The 21,055-nt window shown below is 32.3% G+C and overlaps 3 protein-coding genes across 3 annotated transcripts; 2 read left to right on the top strand and 1 right to left on the bottom strand.

The window, feature by feature from the left end:
- Window positions 1–307: 307 nt before the first annotated feature.
- On the top strand, window positions 308–3,037 carry TRIADDRAFT_59188 (uncharacterized protein; the record flags this gene model as incomplete). Its single annotated transcript, XM_002115319.1, has 9 exons — window positions 308–349; window positions 1,126–1,211; window positions 1,534–1,599; window positions 1,696–1,797; window positions 2,020–2,084; window positions 2,225–2,276; window positions 2,519–2,646; window positions 2,749–2,871; window positions 3,000–3,037. The coding sequence occupies 9 exons, from the start codon at window positions 308–310 to the stop codon at window positions 3,035–3,037; spliced, it is 702 nt and encodes a 233-aa protein (XP_002115355.1).
- Window positions 3,038–9,133: 6,096 nt separating this feature from the next.
- On the bottom strand, window positions 9,134–10,447 carry TRIADDRAFT_29099 (uncharacterized protein; the record flags this gene model as incomplete). The annotated part of the gene is made up of 7 exons (XM_002115187.1): window positions 9,134–9,239; window positions 9,364–9,422; window positions 9,522–9,623; window positions 9,712–9,785; window positions 9,957–10,076; window positions 10,228–10,278; window positions 10,405–10,447. Coding segments are annotated over 7 exons (555 nt in total), but the record flags the coding sequence as incomplete, so codon positions are not given.
- A 3,966-nt stretch (window positions 10,448–14,413) lies between these two features.
- TRIADDRAFT_59186 (uncharacterized protein) lies at window positions 14,414–20,471 on the top strand (the record flags this gene model as incomplete). Its single annotated transcript, XM_002115318.1, has 19 exons — window positions 14,414–14,697; window positions 15,782–15,927; window positions 16,408–16,586; window positions 16,714–16,823; window positions 16,953–17,031; window positions 17,280–17,390; window positions 17,495–17,749; window positions 17,827–17,888; window positions 17,974–18,125; window positions 18,227–18,416; window positions 18,480–18,562; window positions 18,653–18,762; window positions 19,179–19,258; window positions 19,354–19,399; window positions 19,491–19,553; window positions 19,680–19,833; window positions 19,958–20,042; window positions 20,145–20,268; window positions 20,391–20,471. 19 exons carry the CDS (start codon window positions 14,414–14,416, stop codon window positions 20,469–20,471), a joined length of 2,394 nt encoding a protein of 797 aa, XP_002115354.1.
- Between the last annotated feature and the right edge of the window lie 584 nt (window positions 20,472–21,055).

The following is a 21,055-nucleotide window of genomic DNA, read 5'->3' as shown; positions in this document are numbered from 1 at the left end:
AGTTCGTGCTAGTATTGCTCAAAATCAAGCATAACATAATAACATTAATTATCAGGCACTCTTAATTATCCAACAATTGATCAGCAATTTTTACCCAGAGATAATTCAATACAAGTTTGACTCATGTTTACGCGTATATGTATCTATAAACTCAAAGATTTTTCTACGAGAATAATAAATTAAATCTACTAGCCATAGGCATAAGGAATCTCAAATTGAAATTGTCCACTTTTTCTCATAGTTATAGTTGATTGTATCAAATTCAAATTATTGGATTAAAAGAAGCAACTGTTACCTGTTATTTATCATGGCAAGTAAGCAGGAAAGAAAAATTGATCAATTTCCTAAGGTATGCCAGTCCTACTATTCATCCTATTTTATAATAGAGTATATACCATTAGCGCTGACTACTGAGAAAATTGCAAAGATTATGGCTACGATCAACGCTTACTGTTCCGTTTAATTGTCAACTACAGTACTTTAATTAATGCTAGCAATAGTTAAGATCGGTAACAATATCGAGTCTTTTATATTATTATGCAATAATTTTGTACTGTAACATTAATGATATCCAATTAGCTCTAATGATACTGTACCGATTTATAATAAATTATAGACTATTTCCCTGTATTCTGGTACAATATTGTCATGCTAATAGTACTAATCATTAATTTTGTTAGTAAGTTTACCGGTTATGATAAGCTTGGCTATATTTGTAATTAGCTTATGATGCAACAGTTATAATCTAAAAGATGTTTTGCAGACTAGTTTTGAATTTTTTGTAGTCGCGCATCGGGCTCGAAAAATTATAGTTGAACCCGACAAAATATACAGTATGAATAAAGTAAGATGACTTAATCGTCCTAGCATTATAATGTCACCTTTTACTAATGTTACTACAGTAGAATCATATACAATCTGAAAACAATGACTAAGCAAATAGTAATTTCAATGTTTACCGCTGTTAAATTACTATCGATTTACAGCACTTCTGTCGTTATTTGCTATTTACTGTTCCTTTTACGATTGTAATATTATAATTTACAAAATGTGGTAAAATTATTGAATAGTATGTCTAACAGAATTGGACTAATACCGAAGCAACTAATTATTATTGTATTACAGGCTTTTATGCCAAAGCAATCTGGAAAGAATGATTTCGACCAACAACTATTAGATGAACTTCCAAATAGAATTGGCGACCAACCAAAGTATGAATGACACCATAGATGTAACTATTGATATCAACATATAAGACTGATTTCTATCTTACTTGAATAATTTTGTAAGAGTTATTAACACTATGCGAGATACAAGGTAAAATATAACTATACTTCACTATGCTTATCGCTTTAAAATTCATTGATAGGTATCTTGTAGACTGATTTATAATGTAACCGAAAGCTTTCAATATTATTTCTGACTATGTATAAATTACAAGAATAATCTATAGATGGCCTACACTACCACATTTATTTATTTTATCAAAAACGTGTTTATTTAATTTTACCAATGTTATTATTTATCTTATAGCTTAACTACGGCCAAAGTGATTGTTATTGGAGATGTTTCAGTTGGAAAAACGTCCATTATTAATAAGTAATTTCTTATTTTTAGATCTCTTGCATAAACTGCTAATCGAGTTATAATTGATGAATGTATTGTAAGTCTTGCTTACATTTTGAATATTATTAGATATTGTCGTCGAGTATTTGACAAAGATTACAAGGCGACAATTGGAGTAGATTTCGAAGTTGAGGATTTCGTTATTAAAGGATCAAATTTTCAATTGCAAATGTACGTGAATTTTAGTCGTTTCTTTTTTAAAGGCTTTATATCAATATAAATTCATAATCTACGACGCGATGATTAGGCTTATGTTATATGATTAATACTAGTCTTGTACTGGATTATAACATAAAACATAAAACTTAATAATAGTATATTGATATTTTAAGAGATATTCAACAATGGCATAATATCTTACAACGAAATAAAATGTTTCCGCTTATATTTAAGATGGGATACAGCAGGTCAAGAAAGATTCCAAAGTGTTGCCAGGGCTTATTTCCGAAGTAGTAATGGTAGGCAATATTTAATAGTTGATAGGATGTGTAAATATATTATTATCTATGGTACTTAGATTCAATTTATTTGAATAATAGCCCACTATACTTTTATACTTCACAAAAAATTCTGATTTTGGAGTATTGATTTGTTATAGCGGTCATTATTGCTTTCGAATTCCATGATGAAACTTCATTAGATCACGTCCGGTAAGTAAATTTCGACTGTCATTAAGAGAGATATGATAATGTTGTAGTTGTATATACAATGATATTTGTACGGTGATACTGCTAATAGCAATTTAATGGCATTGCACTTATACTCATTAGGGACTGGTATAATAGTGCAAAACGGGAAAATAGTGATGACGAATGTGATTTTTATATCATCGGAACAAAATGTGATTTATGTGTAAGCTAGCAAAATAATATAATATTAAAATCATCCACAGATCATATGCGTGCATTCATGTAGTGCTTCTATTGCAGAAGGAAGAGGAGTTAGCCGATTATGAGAAGGAAGCGGTTCAATTAGCTGAAAAATTGAACGCAGAATATTGGAGAACTTCCGCTAAGGCAGGTTAGTATAAATAAGCACAACATAATATTTTACTTTCCTTTTGAATGACGTTTCTTTGTTAAGTTAAATACCTCTTTATTATTTTTATCCTTGATGAACTAGGAATTAATGTAGACGAAATGTTTAATCGTGTAGCTGTACTAGCTTTTGAACGAATTGTTTTAAAGCAGACTGAAGTAAGAAAGACTATTAAGCTAGAAGATATCGGATCGGGAACTCTGAGCGGTAATTCTATTAAATAAACATCCATATCTAAGATTAATGCATCGTAAGACCGTCAAGCGGGCTCTGCTAATCAACTAGATTCAATTATTTAGTTCAGTTCGTTCTACTTATCATATTTTTACTTATAGCTGAAAGCAAAAAGACCTCTGGAGGCTGTTGTACTTGAAAGAAAAACTCTTCTTGTTTAAGAGAAATTCGACGATTGTTCTTTTATAAACAGTAAATATGATAATAATTGCTTAAGGAGCTAACAGATTATAAAAGTACAGTTTTTATCCGCGTAATTATGTTAAACAGACAGCTAAGGGAGCGTACATACTATTAGTTTAACAAAATACGTTACCAGTTATTACTTACTACATATATCATTAGCAAACAAATTGCTAAATTGTTAACTATCGTGTATAACTTGATAATTTATAAGGCGACAATACCTATAACAGATAATAGCTGGTTTGTAGTTACGTACTGCTCTGTAGGGCAAATAGTCAGTTCCACTTTAGCTATTATTTATGAACGGATTTTGAGAGGTTCAGATGTTTGTTGTTGGTACTAAAAATTCTTATTACTGATACTGTTACAAAATCAAATAACGATGCAGACATGCATTATTAGTGATTTTGAAATTGTTTCCAGTCTTTCCTGTAAGTTTGGCCGACGCAAGATCTTTCCAATAATTTCAATGTAATCTTCAAGTAAGAGACTATAATGTATCAATCGCAGTTGTTATTATTTTTGTTATTATTCTCTTATATCGAGTAGTGCAAATTTAAAAATTTTGCACAATAGATCAATAGATATCCTATACCATAGATGGTGATTTATGTTAGATGAAATACAATAAGCGATGTTTATCTTGCGATACCATCACAAATCTAGCGATTTTTTTCCCCTGTAAATTGTGTCAATTGGTTTGAGAACGCATGAATAAGTAAATTATGTAACATAATTATTATCATGGTCACTGTAATCATCAAAAATATTAACACAAAATCTAATAAATACTTCTAAGTTTATCTGCTAATCGGTATATGGCTTGATTTCAATTTGAATTAATTGCATAATGTAGTAGCCACAAGATTGCAATGGTATATGTTCTCTTATATACCCAGGTGCCGTAATAGTTCCCGGCAATTAACTAATTCTTCCGTTTTAGTATATTTTATATAAATCAGATATTGTCTTTTTAGGCATAAATCAGATATTGCATCTCTAAATATATTTAATTAAACTCTATATTCCATGGCCAAGGATAAATATCGATTCTTTTGTTGTGCATTATGTATACGAATTGAATCCACCATTTAAGGCTTAAGTTAGGCATTGCATTGTACTGATGCTTGAAATCGATATTCTGCCTCCTATTATAAATTAATGAATTAATTCATGAGCATTATTTACCTAAATAAGTATACCATCTGTGCTATAGTTTGCTATAGTACATTTTTCTCATTAATTGGTAGGAACAGATTTATTACTGTGCTAGGTAGGTTACAGGGATCGGTAGCAAAGTATTAAGAACTCAGTATACTGTATTAGGTAGTATATTAAGTGATAATCGTTTCTAGCCTTGTTTAAATCACGATAACCTACCAGTACATTCAATAAAATTAAGGAAATAGGTCTTTTATAGCAATATTTCATTTCAGTGTAACTTGTGGAAAAAAACATTGGCTGCGAATGGATACCTACGATCCACAGTAGATTAATATGTAGCAAAATATTCATTTTACGAAGTTGCGGAAATGTAATAATTTAAGTAAATTTATAACCTATATGCTCACATGATTCTAATAAAATTTATTCAGAAATATAAATTGCACACATTGAAAAGTAAACTATTGCAAATATTGTAAATTTTTGTTCTCATCACAAAATTTAATTCGAGCATGTTCACTCGATTTAATGGTCGTGGCTGAATAATTTTAATCATAAATTAGTCGACACGACTAGATGTCTTACTTTACAGCAGAAAGGCTGTCTGCGAAACTGATAATTAATTAAATGAAAAGTTATAAGATTAGCGAGAAAAATTTATACTTAATGACTATCATCGCGCGATGTATGCAATTTCATTTGCGAGGGCCGAGCTAGCTAAGTTTGCATCTTATGTTGATCTTTCAAATAGCACTATACGTCAGTTAGCTAATGATACTACGACAGCATCTAAAGGCGGGTAAAATTACTTTACGGGATAACGTATCAAATATAAATCTTCCCGAGTGTAGAAGTGATGATTAAGTAAATAGTAAAACAAATTTAGCGATGCCGGTACATCTGCCATCATAGAATTTTACTTTTATTAGCTAAACAATTCAATTATTAAGAAGGTATTTAACATTGACTGGATTGATCATTAAAATTATACAAAGCATTTTAAAAATCAATTAATTTAATCAAATCATCGGTATGCCATGCCATTTACCATTTTATGAACAGCACCATAATAAAAATAACAATACCATAATAACTGTTATGATCTAATTATTATATAATTAGCTCACTCATGTGTATTCACTCATATATTTTCTTTCTGCATACAACTAAGAAATATAATTTTTCATGGCTGACATATATCAAGATTTTATGTTCATTTATAAAGAATACAGTTTAGTACAATGTTTACAGTATGCAAAATATGCAGGTTATCAGCAACGTAAGCATTGTATAAATAGATTAATAAATAAGTATAATCATAATATACTATTACTAAGAATACGCCAGGTAAAGGAGATTAAAGTTTATAATTGCAATATGACGACGCCTATTACGGTAGCCAATTTCTATTTTATCAATATTCAACTAAAGTATATGATAATTGTAATAGAAAATGCAAACTTTTATCAATGGTAGAAATATTAAGGTCTTAAACAAACCTGAATGATTAGCATTCCATTCAGATCTGTTATGATTTCGATGATTATGATACAGGGGCATTGAGCTGAATCTTTAGAAATGTGAGAGGGCAGTATCATACAAGTGGGTCTCGAGTGCCATATAAACTACTTAACCATTGCCGAACTTGTACTAAATTGCATTATTTGATACAATAAGGTCTATTGTAACAGATTATAATACAAAGCAGTCGATTTCGAATAGGTGATTCAGTGTCTCTCGTCCGGATATACAGGATAAGTTTGTCTTCCTTCCATGTAACTGATTCTTCTATCCAAAGACATAATAACTATTAAATATTGTTAAAGACAATAACGAAGAACCTTCTGATTAATTATTTAAAAACCTATTCAATTTTATTAATTGTACTTCAATTTTTAGAATATATATATCCCTAAGGTTTATAACTATTAAGTAATGTAGTCATCTGAAGGATACAATTGCGAAGATTTTCTGCATCCTCTTCATCGGTTAATGGGTCTTCACGAAGATTGGTAATTAGCAGCTTAGCCGTATAATAGCGTTTTAATGCCTAAATGTATACAATAAACGCAAAATATAATAAGTACATTATACAAAACTAATTTTAAATATTTCCCACTTAAATATTAAGCAGGCGTACAATTACCTGAGAGACATTACCAAGTATTTCATCTGTTGCTGCAGTTTGACACTAAAGCATGGAAAAAAGTTATGCAAGTGAGTAAATCGACTAACACAGTTAAATGAAGCCGTAAAGCTACCCAGTTATAATCTTACTAGATTTAGAGCACGCTCATAGATAATTTCATTTGCCTGAATCTGAAATGTTCATTAAAATTATTGCTTAAAGAATATCGTCAGTACACAAGCTTGAATCAACAAGAAACGTTATTACCTTTGGGATATCGTTAACGGATGTACATTTTAAATTTTCATACAACTGAGATGCTTTTTTCCAACATCTTGTAAATTTTTCTAATAATTTGCCTAATACTATCAATCAATGACAGTGTAAGATATTAATAAAATAATATAGGGTACTAAATGAGCATATTATTAATACAGTTTCACATCAACTATCGTTATTACATATCATATACGAATTTGACGTCTGAACATCACGGTCTTGCTGCAGTTGAGTGCGTACCACCAAGAGAGATTCACCCGCGATTCTTAACGCTTTAAGGTACAATGCTAATTGCTCTGCATAACTAAGTTACAACATTGAGCAAATGGTTATTTACTTCTGAAGTATCAACTACTACAACTATAAATTCAATACCGATAGTGTCTGTTCGCATGTCCTATTTGATCCATAACTCCAATTTTAGACTTCTAAAGTACACATAAAATGCCTCAGTTAGCTGCTACAATTATCCATATCATCAGTTGTACAGCTTTACCTGCATTTGGTAAATAGAATCCGTTTGGACATCAAGAGGTGCACCACGTCTTCTAGCGGTATCTTGAAGAGAATTAACCAGTTCTAACCTGGATTTTAACCAATTTAACGATTCGGGTTCCAACTATAATCATTACACGTTTAATGCCAATTAAAATATTTTTTAAGTTTATACCTAATCAGCAATTTAATTATCAATTAAAGGCTAATCGTAATAAAAGGAGGTGAATTTCGCTAGCCTTACCTCAGAAGGGATATCTTGTGACAATGGCGGTGCTATAAATGATATAGGACTATCTAGATACGGAGGCGATGTACCTTATCGTATGAAGTAGTAATTCGAGCAAATTTTGATAGTGTTAATCGATAAATCGCAAATTATAAAATTATGTGACGAAAAAATTCTTACATACCAGTATCAATGTCTCTCCTCTCTCCACCATCTAGAATGTGATCTCTTAAACCATCCTTTAACCAGGAGATTCTTGGTGGGCTGGCAATAGGAGCAGTCAATGTTGGAAAAGAGCCAACTTTCGTATAACCTCGAGAATAAACATATTTGTTTGGTCTAAAAATTCCAATATTGTTATCTGTATTTTTGGCAAATAACGGCCTAGTTTTAGTTAGCGAGAACGATGAATCAATTGAGTCATGGCCATCTGAAGGGATATCAGGCTTATCAATCGTTGTATCAACGCCTTCCTCAATAAGAGGAACATCCGGCTTAAAAGGCCTACGAATATTTGGCGACGAAGATTTTGAAGCAATTGCTTGCATGAAATTGATATTGCTATTAGCATAATTAGGCGGCGTTTGCCCAGTAATTATTGCTTTGACTCCTGGAGGAGTTTCAGATGTTGCTTCTCCTCTAGTACGGGAAATATCGACGTCATCCTCAGCATCCTGGAACAAGTTAGGCGGCGATATCGAGGAAGAGCTGTGCTTAGCAGTATCTTTGCTAACGAATTCTGATCGATGCTTATCCATTGAACGTATTTCCACTGCTACATTTCCGAAATAAAAAACAAAGGCATTCCGGATGATTATGATTATAGTTGATTGTAATTAATGCAAAATATAACTAACGCTACCTTTCCCTTTGTCTGTAGGAACCAGGACAAACTCCTTGATAACAGATTATGAAATTCAATAATATAATTAAGATAATAGTAAGGTAAGTCTATAGATAACTGATAGAATATTCCTAGATCATAATTGGCATAGTGAAAAGAATCAGACGGCCTTACATCGCTTCCACAGGCAGATGATTTCTTAGACCAATCTCTGTATTCGTCAACTTTCCCTTCATCTATTACAAGATTATAATTTAACACCATGAATATATGACTATTAAAAAACCCGCGACAGTAGCTGTTGACACAAGTACGATATCACGGGTTAATAATCTAAGCATAATTTTGTTTACGAATCGAAAAAATTTATTTCTAAAAGACCTTGCATAGGAAATATATTTGCATCGTCTTCCCGAAATGCATCAACGATGGTAGGTTTGTCCCTTGTCAATCGCTCTATTTGTTTGTCTAATGCAGATGACTGTAAGTGAAAAAAAAGGATCTTTCGTAATGTTGAAGTTTTAATTGAATGAGAAATCGTAATAAAAATGAAAGCTTTAAAAACCTTAACACTGATTTTCTCTTCTATTTCTTCATCATTTGAGGAATAGCGACTAGCCGGCGGTATCGGTACTGGCACAGGAACAGCTAGTTATAATAGAAAAGTCTACGTTTAGTAATACGAACTTTCTAAAGTAGTCACTAAGATTATTAAGGCAGATAGTAATTACATGGCTTTCTTTGCTTCTTTTGTAAAAATCTGTGTTGAAAGAATTCGTCTAGCAAAAAATTTTGAACCTCATTTTAAGTAAGTTTGATATTGAAAGACACTACGAAATTCAATTGTGCAATTTGTCTAGCAACAAATATATAGCGATTTAAATCAATATGATCAATAGTACAGCTTCATTTACAAGTTACGGCTATATTTACCATAAGACATTCGCTCACGAGGATTCTTCTTCAATAATTTTAAAATCAAATCAGAAATTTCTTTAGATGCATAGTTTGGAATGCTAATGTTAAAAAAATAATTAATACTTATGTTAAGGAATCATAACATAGATTAATAGGTTAATGCTGCATATCCTAACAAAATAAAGTTCTTATAGCATTTGTAAGCTAATGTAGAATGCTAACTTTGGTATTAATTCGGTACTATTAACATAAAAATTTCTCAATTTCTGTGGATTCGATGCCTATAAGTTAAAATAGAAGTTGTTACTATCCTTGATAAGCATCTTATTTAAGAATGCTGTAAATTGTGTTATAATTGCAAAAAGTAAACTAGTCCTAACTGTAAATGGTGCTTTTCCAGTTAAACATTGATATACAATGGCACCAATACTCCATAAATCTGCTTTACTGTCATAGCTGCCATTATTAAAGACTTCCGGAGCCTGAAAATTTATCGAAACGATTCAAGATCATAATATGAAAATCATTTAAATTACATATTATTGACAGTACTGCAAACTACTGTATTACCATGTAGAGGGGAGAGCCACATATTGTTGCAGCCATCGTGTTCTCCGGTAAAATCCTTGCAAAGCCAAAGTCCGCTGTTAAAATAAAAAATATTTCAACATATCTAATTAGTCAGTAATATTTTATTAAAATTCATTTTATTTTAGATTTATTGTAATAATACCGGTACAAGCGTAGAATGCTACTTTATACAGTACTGTTATATATTCAAGTGGAAGTAGAATGTAGTGTTACAAGATATCTACCTATTTTAATTTTAATGTCAGATGGGGTAGGGTTTTTGACATTATAACACAGTAATAGGTTTTGTGGTTTCAAATCTCTATGAATGATGCCTTTCGAGTGGAGAATCCTCATGGCAGATGCTGTTATTCAATTTGAAAATTTACTTTTTAGCCAGTAATATATAATTTTAAGACATTTAAAATCAATGTGTCTTAGACAATCAGAAATATGACAATACTACAGCTAGTGTACAAGTATATTCGATATCTGTATTATTGATTGAATACAGACCTATTTGCTTAAGGAATGTTCTAATGGTTTCTTCACTGAGCGTCCCTTTATCTAGTTGTTTCACGAAGTAAATTAGTGTTCATGTATTAGTAAGAAAACCTACTCTAACGAAGAGCAGTAAAGATTAAAGTTGTGGTTACGTATGTATATAGGAAAGCATAGATTATTATCTCATACCTTGTAAGTAATCCGATAGATCTCCACCATTACAAAACTGTAAAAGATCGAATTATAGGATATAGAATGTGATGTATAAAGTCTATATATTCCGGCTAGTTAAAATGTAGTGTATGGAAGCATTACATTGCATTAATACTTATAATTACCTCCATTACTAAATTAATATCGGTAAATGTTTCCTGTAAAATAATACAAAAGCAATCAATACAATTGTATACCAATTCCTATATCATAGATACTACGATAAATATCAATATCGCTTGACTAAACATTATAAACTGCAGTCTAGTACGGAAAGAAATTCTTTTAAACGTTACATGATTTTTATTTAATTAAGAATAAGAACACTAACTCCTTACCACACAATCATAGAGGGCAACGATGTTGTCATGCTCTAATTGCTGATGCCATATAATTAATAAGAAAAAAATGAATAAGAGTATCATCAAGATGATATTGATTAAAAGCCATACAATGTTTCCTATAACTGTAAAAGCTATAAAATAGTTCATCAAAGGTTAAAAAAAGTTTGTATTGAAAATATTGACGATATCTAATATCCGGAAGGGACTACAAGCCTTGTTACAATGATTTTATCACCTACAAGTCCATTCATATAAAAAATCAGCTGCACTTGGCAACTGGGTATGTATTTTAACATATAGAAGGGAGATCAATTACTTGATGTGTTATTATTTTTATTTGTTGATGTCTCATACGTATAAAGCTATACAACTAAGTTACTGATTCTGATATTATTTCATAGCAAGCAATGATTATAATTTAATCCATTTTTTGCTACGACAAACATTACGTACGCATATTTAATCAATAAGTAGTAATATAGTAGATAGCGCAAATCACGCATGTTTTCGAACAGTACCTTTAATATAGCAATTTCTTTAGCTAGTAATTTTTTGTTCTTCATCAAGTTCTTTTTACCAATTCGTTTAATAGCGACTTTCAAGGAGTGATTCTGTTACGTCATATCCAAGATACAAAGAAGCAAGGATACAAGTTATTTTTCAATCAATACAAGTGTTATATACTCTCTTTTAAGCCTCAAGGGCATTTCAGTAATAGTTATTTGATTACTAATCAAGATAGATATAGCATTGCTGATATTGTCTATTTCGATGTTCACTATGATTAAGAAATGTACAGTAAATATATAGTAATCTGCTCTAAATGTTATAGTAGTCATTTGTTGATTTATGAGTGATTGGCCAGCTACTGTTCGTCCAATATCATGCCGTCACATTAAAGTGGTACTAAATATTGGTAATAAAATACTGTATAAACCGCTAACTAATAGGCAGATGATGTCAGTAAAAAAAGTATTTGTCAGGATTTTGTACAGTAGCGAGTACTAGATACAGACATTATTGCTAATTATGTTGACAATTCTATTTATTTTTGTGGTCAAGAAAGTATTTAGTCAAACCTTTATACAATAGCATGGACTAGATAATGATACTAAGAGTATTTATTACACCAATTTTATTTCTTTCTATTTCGCTAACATGAAACAACCTTGATCATAACATACAAGGTAGCGAGATAGCAATAGAAATTTTATTGTGTCGTATCCATCTTGTCAGTGGATTGTATATCATCGATGAGAAAGCACAGTACGTGTCTATGCGTATTGTAAGTCCATGGAACGTCTGATGATCGAGTCTATTAGTAATAGATATTTTCAAGTTTCCTAGTTCAACACCGGTACTGATTTTCAATAGAATTTTATACGCGTCATGGCAATGATAGCAGATTTGATAGCAACAATTATGGTATGATTATTGAGACGATTAGTAATAGAACGATGATAGAGTCATGTTTAAAAATTGGAATAAGGGAAATTAAAGAGAAAATACGTAGTACAATATACTTTTTCTTTGCAGCATCCTAACACGAGTTATTCAAGCAAGTTTAGGTAAAACTGGAATGGTAGACTCTACGTGGTGGAAGGAGCGACAGTTGGACAACTGATTGCATTTTATATTAACTGTTATCAACATACGAGCACATTGTATCAATTGACGTTGACGTTCAGTCGCTGTAAATACTCGTCGAACAAGAACAGTATTTCTAGAGAAAGGGTCCTGATTGTGCTAGAGTATTGTAGACAACATTTCTAATATTGCCTACCACTCGTATTACGAGTAACCATTACTGTACATGGACTACAAAGAATAAAGCACATTTCATTCACCAAGATGAGCAGCAGCAGATTGAACAACAATTAATAAAAACAACAACAGCCCTTCAAGTATTTACACGCAAGACCAAACATGTCCTACGCTTATCCTAGTAGAGTAAGTGAGTCAATTGGTACATACTGTACTGCTGCAATGAAAGCTGCTGTAGTCATGGACTTACTTTACGATGATAACCTTTGAAGACAACAGCAAATGCGCCATGACCCAGTAAATCAGTTTGACTATATTGGTAATCTCCAACGAGTTGTTCCATGATGTAATACTACCAAACTATTGTATGATAGCTAAGTACTAAAGTCTACTTGCTGTCCCTCCTTTCTGTACACTACAGTACAGTGAAAGAGGTGACAAAGAAGCCAATTCTCCTGCAAACAAGAAGGATATTCTACAGTAATGGGTGCTTTCACTGTGGTAAAAGTCTACTAGATTACTTTTCATTGCCAAGTAAAGATAATATCCAAGATCATCACTGTAATTTCCACTTGTTGAGGTAGAGATAGTTCATGATCAACGCCAATAATGATAATCTAGGAAATGATTGCTTGACAACAAATTTTTTTTTCACTGGCAAGTCTTTGATGTACTGAACTTTATTCCAGCCGACTGTCAGTAATAATATGCAGTGGTTTGTTCAGTGGTTCAGTACGGAACGTTACAGTACCAGTACCCATGCTGACAGTACAGTACAGTACTACAGTATACTGTACTGTAGTTCAACAGAACAAAGACAGTACTGTAGCTCACAGTACAGTACGTACTGTATATTGTACAATACAGTATGGACTGTAGTTTTGGGTCAATCGCCGAAGTTGGCCTCGATTTCGAAATTCGAAAACATTTGTTTCTTCATTAGACAAAATGAATGGGCCAGTCGAAAGTATTGTACTGTAGTAGACTACTGTACAGTACTGTATGTTTTAGGTAGCACAGTCGTACAGTGTATAGTGAGTGTAAAGTCGAAAGTCGAAAACAAATACTAGACTGTAGAGTGTACAGTACTGTACAGTCATCAATTCCAGACCTGTACAGTACTGTACACTGTACTGGATTGGACACAGTGTACAGTACAGTACAGTACAGTACAGTTACCAATTCCAGTACTGTAAACTGTACACTGTACTCCATTAGACACAGTGTACAGTACAGTACAGTTATCAATTCCAGTACTGTAAACTGTACACTGTACTGGATCAGACATACAGTACAGTACAGTACAGTACTGTACTGTACACTGCACTGGATTGGACACAGTGTACAGTACAATTACCAATTCTAGTACTGTACACTGTACACTGTACTGGATTGGACAATGTGTACAGTACTGTACTGTACAGTACAGTACAGTACTGTACACTCTACAGTACAATGTAGTGGAAGTGCGTGTAAAATGGATGTCATAGATTTACGTGTCATTTGCACAATACGTAAACCATTTTGTGCGATATCTCTTATAAACGGTCCAAACTGCAGAGATCGAACCAACTGGACACAACTAACTATGGATTGACAGTACAGTACAGTATATCAGTGTACAGTACACGTAATCACAAATCGACTTTCTACAGTACTGTACGACGTACTGTACGTGTACAGTATAGTACTGTACACTGTACAGTATAGTACTGTACACTGTACAGTACTATACTGTATGGGACGGTATAGTACTGTATACAGTATGTACTGTACTCTGGAGTCTCAGTCGGTAGTACGGCTGTACAGTACAGGACAGTAAACAAGAATCCGAAATCACTCAATCGATCAACACTTCAAGACCACCATCGGCAAAGATGACGACGTTTCAAGACACCACATCCAGAGGCATGATTAAGTTACCTGCAAATTCTCAGTTCAATCAACAAACACCTGGAAAACACCATGCCAATGTGCAAAAACGTCAGCAGCCAAGAGTAAAGGAGAACTGGAAGGATACCAACCGTGGCCAAGTGACAGAAATGGTTCCAACGAGTGTCACAACTTTCATGGATCAAGCTTATCAAATTGAAAAGCAACTAAGCAAGCTATTACCAAGGCGACAGACCAATAACAGCTTCCAATCTATATTCCGTTATAGGTATCATGCCTTGATTAGTAGTTTATTTCTCTTTTATTAGTATTGAAATGTTGCTTGTACGACTGATACGAGCAAAGAATGTACTGTATGTAGGCTGGCTGTCGCAGGAATGCAAGCAAGTTCATTCTCCTTCAGTCAATCATAGCAAATGGAAGCCTCCCATTACTGCTAGAGATTGTAATAGACAAACTGTTATACAGTACTGTCCTGCTGTTTACTATGTATGTTTATCCTCCTTATACCTTCAAAATAATTCATGCATTGCCATGCAGATCAAAATGATATTTGGATATACTGTACAGTAAATGGAGACTATTGAAGTTAATCATAGCAAATTGAAGCCTCTCACTACGGCTAGAGATTGTAATAGACAAGCTGATATACAGTACCGTTCTGCTGTTTACTATGTATGCTTATCATCCTTATACCTTCAAAATAATTCACGCATTGCCATGCAGATCAAAATAATATTTGGATATATACAGTAAATGGAGATTATTGAAGTTAATCATAGCAAATTGAAGCCTCCCACTAACACTAGAGATTGTCAAGTAGTATACAAGCTATTTTACAGTCGCATTTCTACATCTGCTACGTATACTTATCCTTATATCCTTTATACCTGCAAAATGACTCATATATCCTCCTGGAGATGAAAATTGCCTTTGGATGTACATTGTACTGTACAGTAAATGTGGACTATCATGTTGGTAGATCATGTCCACATATTCATTCCACTACACAGCTATTCTTCATAATATCATTTGATCAACATTTATTCTGAAATAGCCGAATAGGAAACTACTGTTCTACTTGTCCTCGCAGTGGTTTATCTTATCATAAAGTATCGATAGTTCGATATGAGGTACACCTCATTAAATCAAAGTCGTATTGATTTATGACTACCGATATATGGTATAATTTACACTACGTTAAAGTGGAAAAGTTCTGCGCCTAACTTGAGCTATAAAATGTTAACTTCTTAAAATGACAGTTATAACATGCAGTAAGACTGACGTGTTTGGTAACAAATTGATTGGTTTGATTACAAAAATGATGATTGTACTTATGCTTTATCACACAGTGAGAATTTACGAAAATGCTATATGGAAGCAATTTTAAGCGATATCCAGCTCGCTGAATCGCGAAATGTTGAATCTGCATTGTGGAAGCATGCATTTTATCAAGTTATCGAAAGATTCCGAAAAGATGAGCGGCCAAAATTTTCAGGTAGATCACAAATATTCATTTCGCTTAATATCAGGTCTGCAAGTCTGTTTAACAATACTTAAGGTTAAATATTATCTACTGTACACTACACAGTGTAGTATTCATGTATTATAACTTATGTATAAACACATTATTACAGTATGATGGTACGTGTTGTATTGAACTTTGATATCAAGATACAATGTACGTATACTTTGACATTGAGTACCTTATGAGATAGTTTGTATAAGTAGGAAGTCGATTACTTAAAAATTAAGATCTAATTATAATTAAGTACAGTATAGTATATAGTAAACTAGATAATTATAATTACTGCGTCAAAATTGTCCATATGAAAAGTTTTGATTTAGAGATGCTAGTCATTTTATTATAATTCTTTACCCGTAAAGTAAATGCATAACATTTATCTCGATTATGTCGATAATTACAAATTACCATACAAATCATACTTACTTACATAATATTTTCTTGACGATATAGACGATGAGCTCATCAATCAAGAAAATCCTACAGACACCCGTAAAACGGCTCTTCAACGTATTATTGATGATGCGGTATCCTTCTACTTATCGTTAATCAAACAAATTCAGGAAAAATATGGTATTGATATTGAAGACTTTTTAAAAAATTCCAACAGGATTGCCTATATCAAGCGAAAGGTATTATGCTCTATCTAATTCAGTAATTGTCATATCGACATTATTTGACTGACTGTATGCTATAGTTTACTTCGGTAATAAAAAGATGATTGTTAAATAGCATTATATTGGGAAACTGTTATTATAGAAACAAAAATTAGCTCTGGTCAGTTGTCATCGATGTTATATCGCACTTGGTGACCTGGCTAGGTACCAAGAACAAATTCAAGATTCATGTAATTACGGTGTTGCCAGAAGGTGAGCTTTTCAACTCTTCTTCCTTATGTCTTAACCGAACATATAAAGTGTAACATATTAACTATTTGTATGCTTAAGAGGTATAGCTTAAAATAAAAATTAATCTACGATATATATCTATACTTCTAGGTACTATTTGAAAGCTCAAGTTTTACTACCAAAAAATGGAAAAGTTTATAATCAATTAGCAGTTATCGCTATTTACGCCGTAAGATATTCAAAAAATCCGTTATATAAAACTAATAATGTTAACTTGTTATCTTTACCATTTATTTTGGTAATAGAATATTTTGTCGATATCCTAATTACAGTATACCTTATTTTAAGCAAGAACTATTTCTCTTTTATAATAATTGCCAAGACTATACCTGCTATTAACTTCACCTAAGAATATAGTATGGTAATTCAAGTACTGTTTTATAGTAATCATTAATTAATCGATATGATAATTAATAGAAACGCCAGCTTGATAGTGTATATTACTATATGCGAAGCCTGCTAGCAAGTAATCCAATTCTTACTGCTAGAGAAAGTTTACCTTCCTTATTCGAGCAAGCAAGAAAAAAGGTATAGATTGTATTTGACTTTGCATTTTATTCCACCTTCAACTATAGCTCAGACACATACTTTCCTTTATCTTCGTAAGTAACTCTTGGATTACTTTACCACAGGCGGAATATTACAGAAATAAGCTATCAAATGGAAAAAAGCATCAAAAGAAAGGCAATAAAAGGGAACATCAATCTATAGGAAAATATCATCGTTACAATGACGACTCTAGACAAGAAGCTACCGCTAATTATAATAATAAGCAGTTTACCAAAACTAGACAGGAAACTTGGTACAGTTCATATGAAGCAGCCGAACAATCCAAAAAATTGGATACAACAGACAATAAAGAAATTATACTTGGCTCTCCGCAGCAGGTATTTCTATTACATTTACATAAAAATTCAAGCATTTCAACTTTTAAAAAATTTTTAACCTATTTCCCGCGATTTAGTTGTATAAGTTATTTATAGCTGATTTTATTCATATTCATGGAAAACTCTTCACAAAAATCAAGTAATCACCTATTTCAATTTATTCTATTGCAAAGTATTTTTAATATCTAGAGCCTTAAGTTATATATATTTTTTTAACTTTATAGCATGGAATCTTTTCATGAACTATCAAAAGAAATTGTGAAAGAACTGCAACAGCTATTAAGAAGTTCCTCCAAGGAATCTTTAGTTCTAGATGATGCAATGGTTATTTTACAAGTTACTCTCATAAATATATTCTCGATTGAAAATTGCAGAGGTTCGGCGATTAATGTATTATTTATCCTTTATAGCTCTACTTAGAATAAAATAGCTACATTTCTGTTTATGATGAAGCTTTTGCATCTCTGCAATATTTAGATACGATTTTAGCAAGCGACGCATTTAGCTTTGGTAATGAAATTTTTAATCAACTCACTGCTTGGTTAAGCGAGACCATTCGGAGCCAGAATGATAATTGGCAGTCTCGCATAACTACTGTGCTGCCTGCTATTAAAGTTTGGTGTTTATGGCTATGGTGTGAAATAGACGAATGGACTCCCAAGTTAAGGTATTGCAAATTTACAAGTAATTTTAAGCGATTCTCAACACTGACCTAGTATCCTATTTCCAGCATGACAACATGGAAGAACATTACTGATTTGTTAAATATACTCAATTCACTTCCATTAGTAAAACCAGTGGAGTGTGATGACGGTACGTAAAATTTTATATATTCCATCAATGCAAATATAAATTGCTTAATAATAATTTAGTAAACATTCCGTCTACCTACAACTTGTTAAGGTAAAGAAGCTCTTTTGCTTTGGGAAGATCAACACATTCAAGGATTTGGTCCTTTTCATAATCGAGAGAATTTTAGCTTGTTATTTGCAATACCTCAGCCTAGTGACGAAGTAAATTGAGATGCATTGAAGAATATTATTAACGCAAGTTTATTTTAAAGTTTAAGAAATTGTTTTAACCATTGGCAATATTCTACACCTATAGAAAGAATATATGACAGCTGTGAGGAGATTGTTTTTAAATGAATTTGGCAAGTCGTTGGTGTCACTTTCAAGTCTTCCGATCAATTATGAAGATGGTAGTTTTGGTGTTAATGAGTCGATTCACTCCATGCCAATTCAAGAAATGCCATCAGAACTGCCTGTGGCTAGTGCAGATCATAATTCAGAATGTGTAATGCCCTTTGATATCACTTTTAGGAACAATCAGATAATTTTCATCGATTAAAATAACTTGATGTTAAGGTCATGGTCAATAACTATTGTTGAGATAAATTCTGATGTGCTTGATTTCATTGATAATTTAGGAATCGGACGATATCATTGTGGAAGGCGTATGCAGTGAAGATAGCGAAAATGAAGCGGATCACTTTAATATTCTCCAAGAGTATGAGATTTAATGCGTTAGCATTTCTGATTATTTTCGTAATTGGATGATTTAGTCTCTGAAACTAATATCCCTATTTTATTTTTCCTGAAAAGTCTTGCAATTACCGATGTGCAGGATGAAAATTTTGAACTACTGAAGGTTTCTGTTAAACATTTATTTTGACGTTATCGAATTTTAGCCTTCACATAAACCTTACAATATACTAAATGCGCCGATTATGTTACTTTAGGCTCGAAAAGACGAGCTCTCTAATAAAATGGCGAAACAACAAGAAATGCAAGAAACTGTCAAAGTAAGATAACATTAAGAAAGTTACAAAAACTACTTCTTCTTTTGATACCGATAGCATCAACAATGCTTGTGCCCATCAGCTTATTGGAAGATGTGACTTAATTGGATTTATGTTTATTCACTCTAGGCCGTAGTGGATCGCCAGCTAAACCTAGAAGATATCGAATTGGAAGTTATCCCTAAATATTTAGTAATTGATACCAATACCTTAATTGATCGAGTTGACTTGATTGGTAATTATATCACCCAGAAGAAATTTCATATCGTTGTTCCTCTAGTAGGTTTGTTTCATGAATAGTTATAACTAAGAACCAGTATCATATACGGAAGTTATTCGTTAGGGAATATAACAATAACACGAAGTAGATGCAAATTAACGATGTTATTTATGATGCACGAATATAGTAATTAACGAACTAAGCGGGCTATTAAAAGGTGAAGATAGTTCTTCAGATACAAGCCATTCGAGTAAAGCCAGTGAAATGGCTAAGTAAGCAAATACATATGCTTTGCATTTCGCTATTGAATTTATGCATATTAAAATTTTTATAGTGTCAACTATTGATGCTAATCCATAAATTTATTTGTTCAGGAATGCAATGATATTTATAGAAGAACATTTTAGTATTTGTAAAAGTCACTTGACGGTGTTAACAACCAAAGGCAATGCACTACGCTCGTTAAATTTTCGAAGTGAAGATACATCATCTAACACCGTAAGATTAGTAATTACTATGTTTAAGTATTGTAAACCTATTTAGCTCAAGAGATTTAGATTTTTACGGAATGAGAGCTTCTATGGTTAATTGCTTATGTACGTGGATAATAATTATTTTAGGTACATAATAATGACGACTTGATACTGCAATGTTGCTTTCGCTATTGCAATGATCGTGAAGATCTAATCGTAAGAGGTTAGGAATAAATTGTTGCGTTAGATATTTCATAGATGATTTAAGGATATAACTTAAATGATATATGTTGACTGTATTAAGGTTAGGGTTAAGCAACAATTTAATTTAATGCAGGTTCACGCAAAATTTTAAGAAGAAATGTAGTTCTTATTACCAATGATAGAAATTTGAGAGTCAAGGCACACATTCGAAATGTACCAACTAGAGATATAAATGAATTTTCATCCTGGGTCAATTGTTCCAACTAATAAGAACTAAGTTTCGATGTTGTGATTCCAAGGGTTAGCTTTGGAGATAATCCTTTCTCCGCTTGTCGTTCTACGAATTTCCTTCATGTGCTACTGTGTGTGATAATGTTCGGACATAATGAAAGTTTTCAAATGTTTGCGAATGGTTGCATACTATGTTACACATCACAGACAAGATCATGGTCTCGTATATTGCTCCGTGTTTTCGTATGGTGACGACTGATTGTATTTTATAATATGGATATGCCAAATCATAGAGTATTACTTATATTACATCGACAGCAATGTCAAAATTTGGGGTTTATGAATTGATATGATTATAATTATTGAATCAATCCATC

Source organism: Trichoplax adhaerens, genomic scaffold (assembly GCF_000150275.1).
Source record: "Trichoplax adhaerens TRIADscaffold_10 genomic scaffold, whole genome shotgun sequence".
In the NCBI taxonomy this organism is placed as follows: domain Eukaryota; kingdom Metazoa; phylum Placozoa; class Uniplacotomia; order Trichoplacea; family Trichoplacidae; genus Trichoplax; species Trichoplax adhaerens.
The sequence above is the reverse complement of the archived record's forward strand: the minus strand, read 5'-3'. Positions and strand labels throughout refer to the sequence as shown.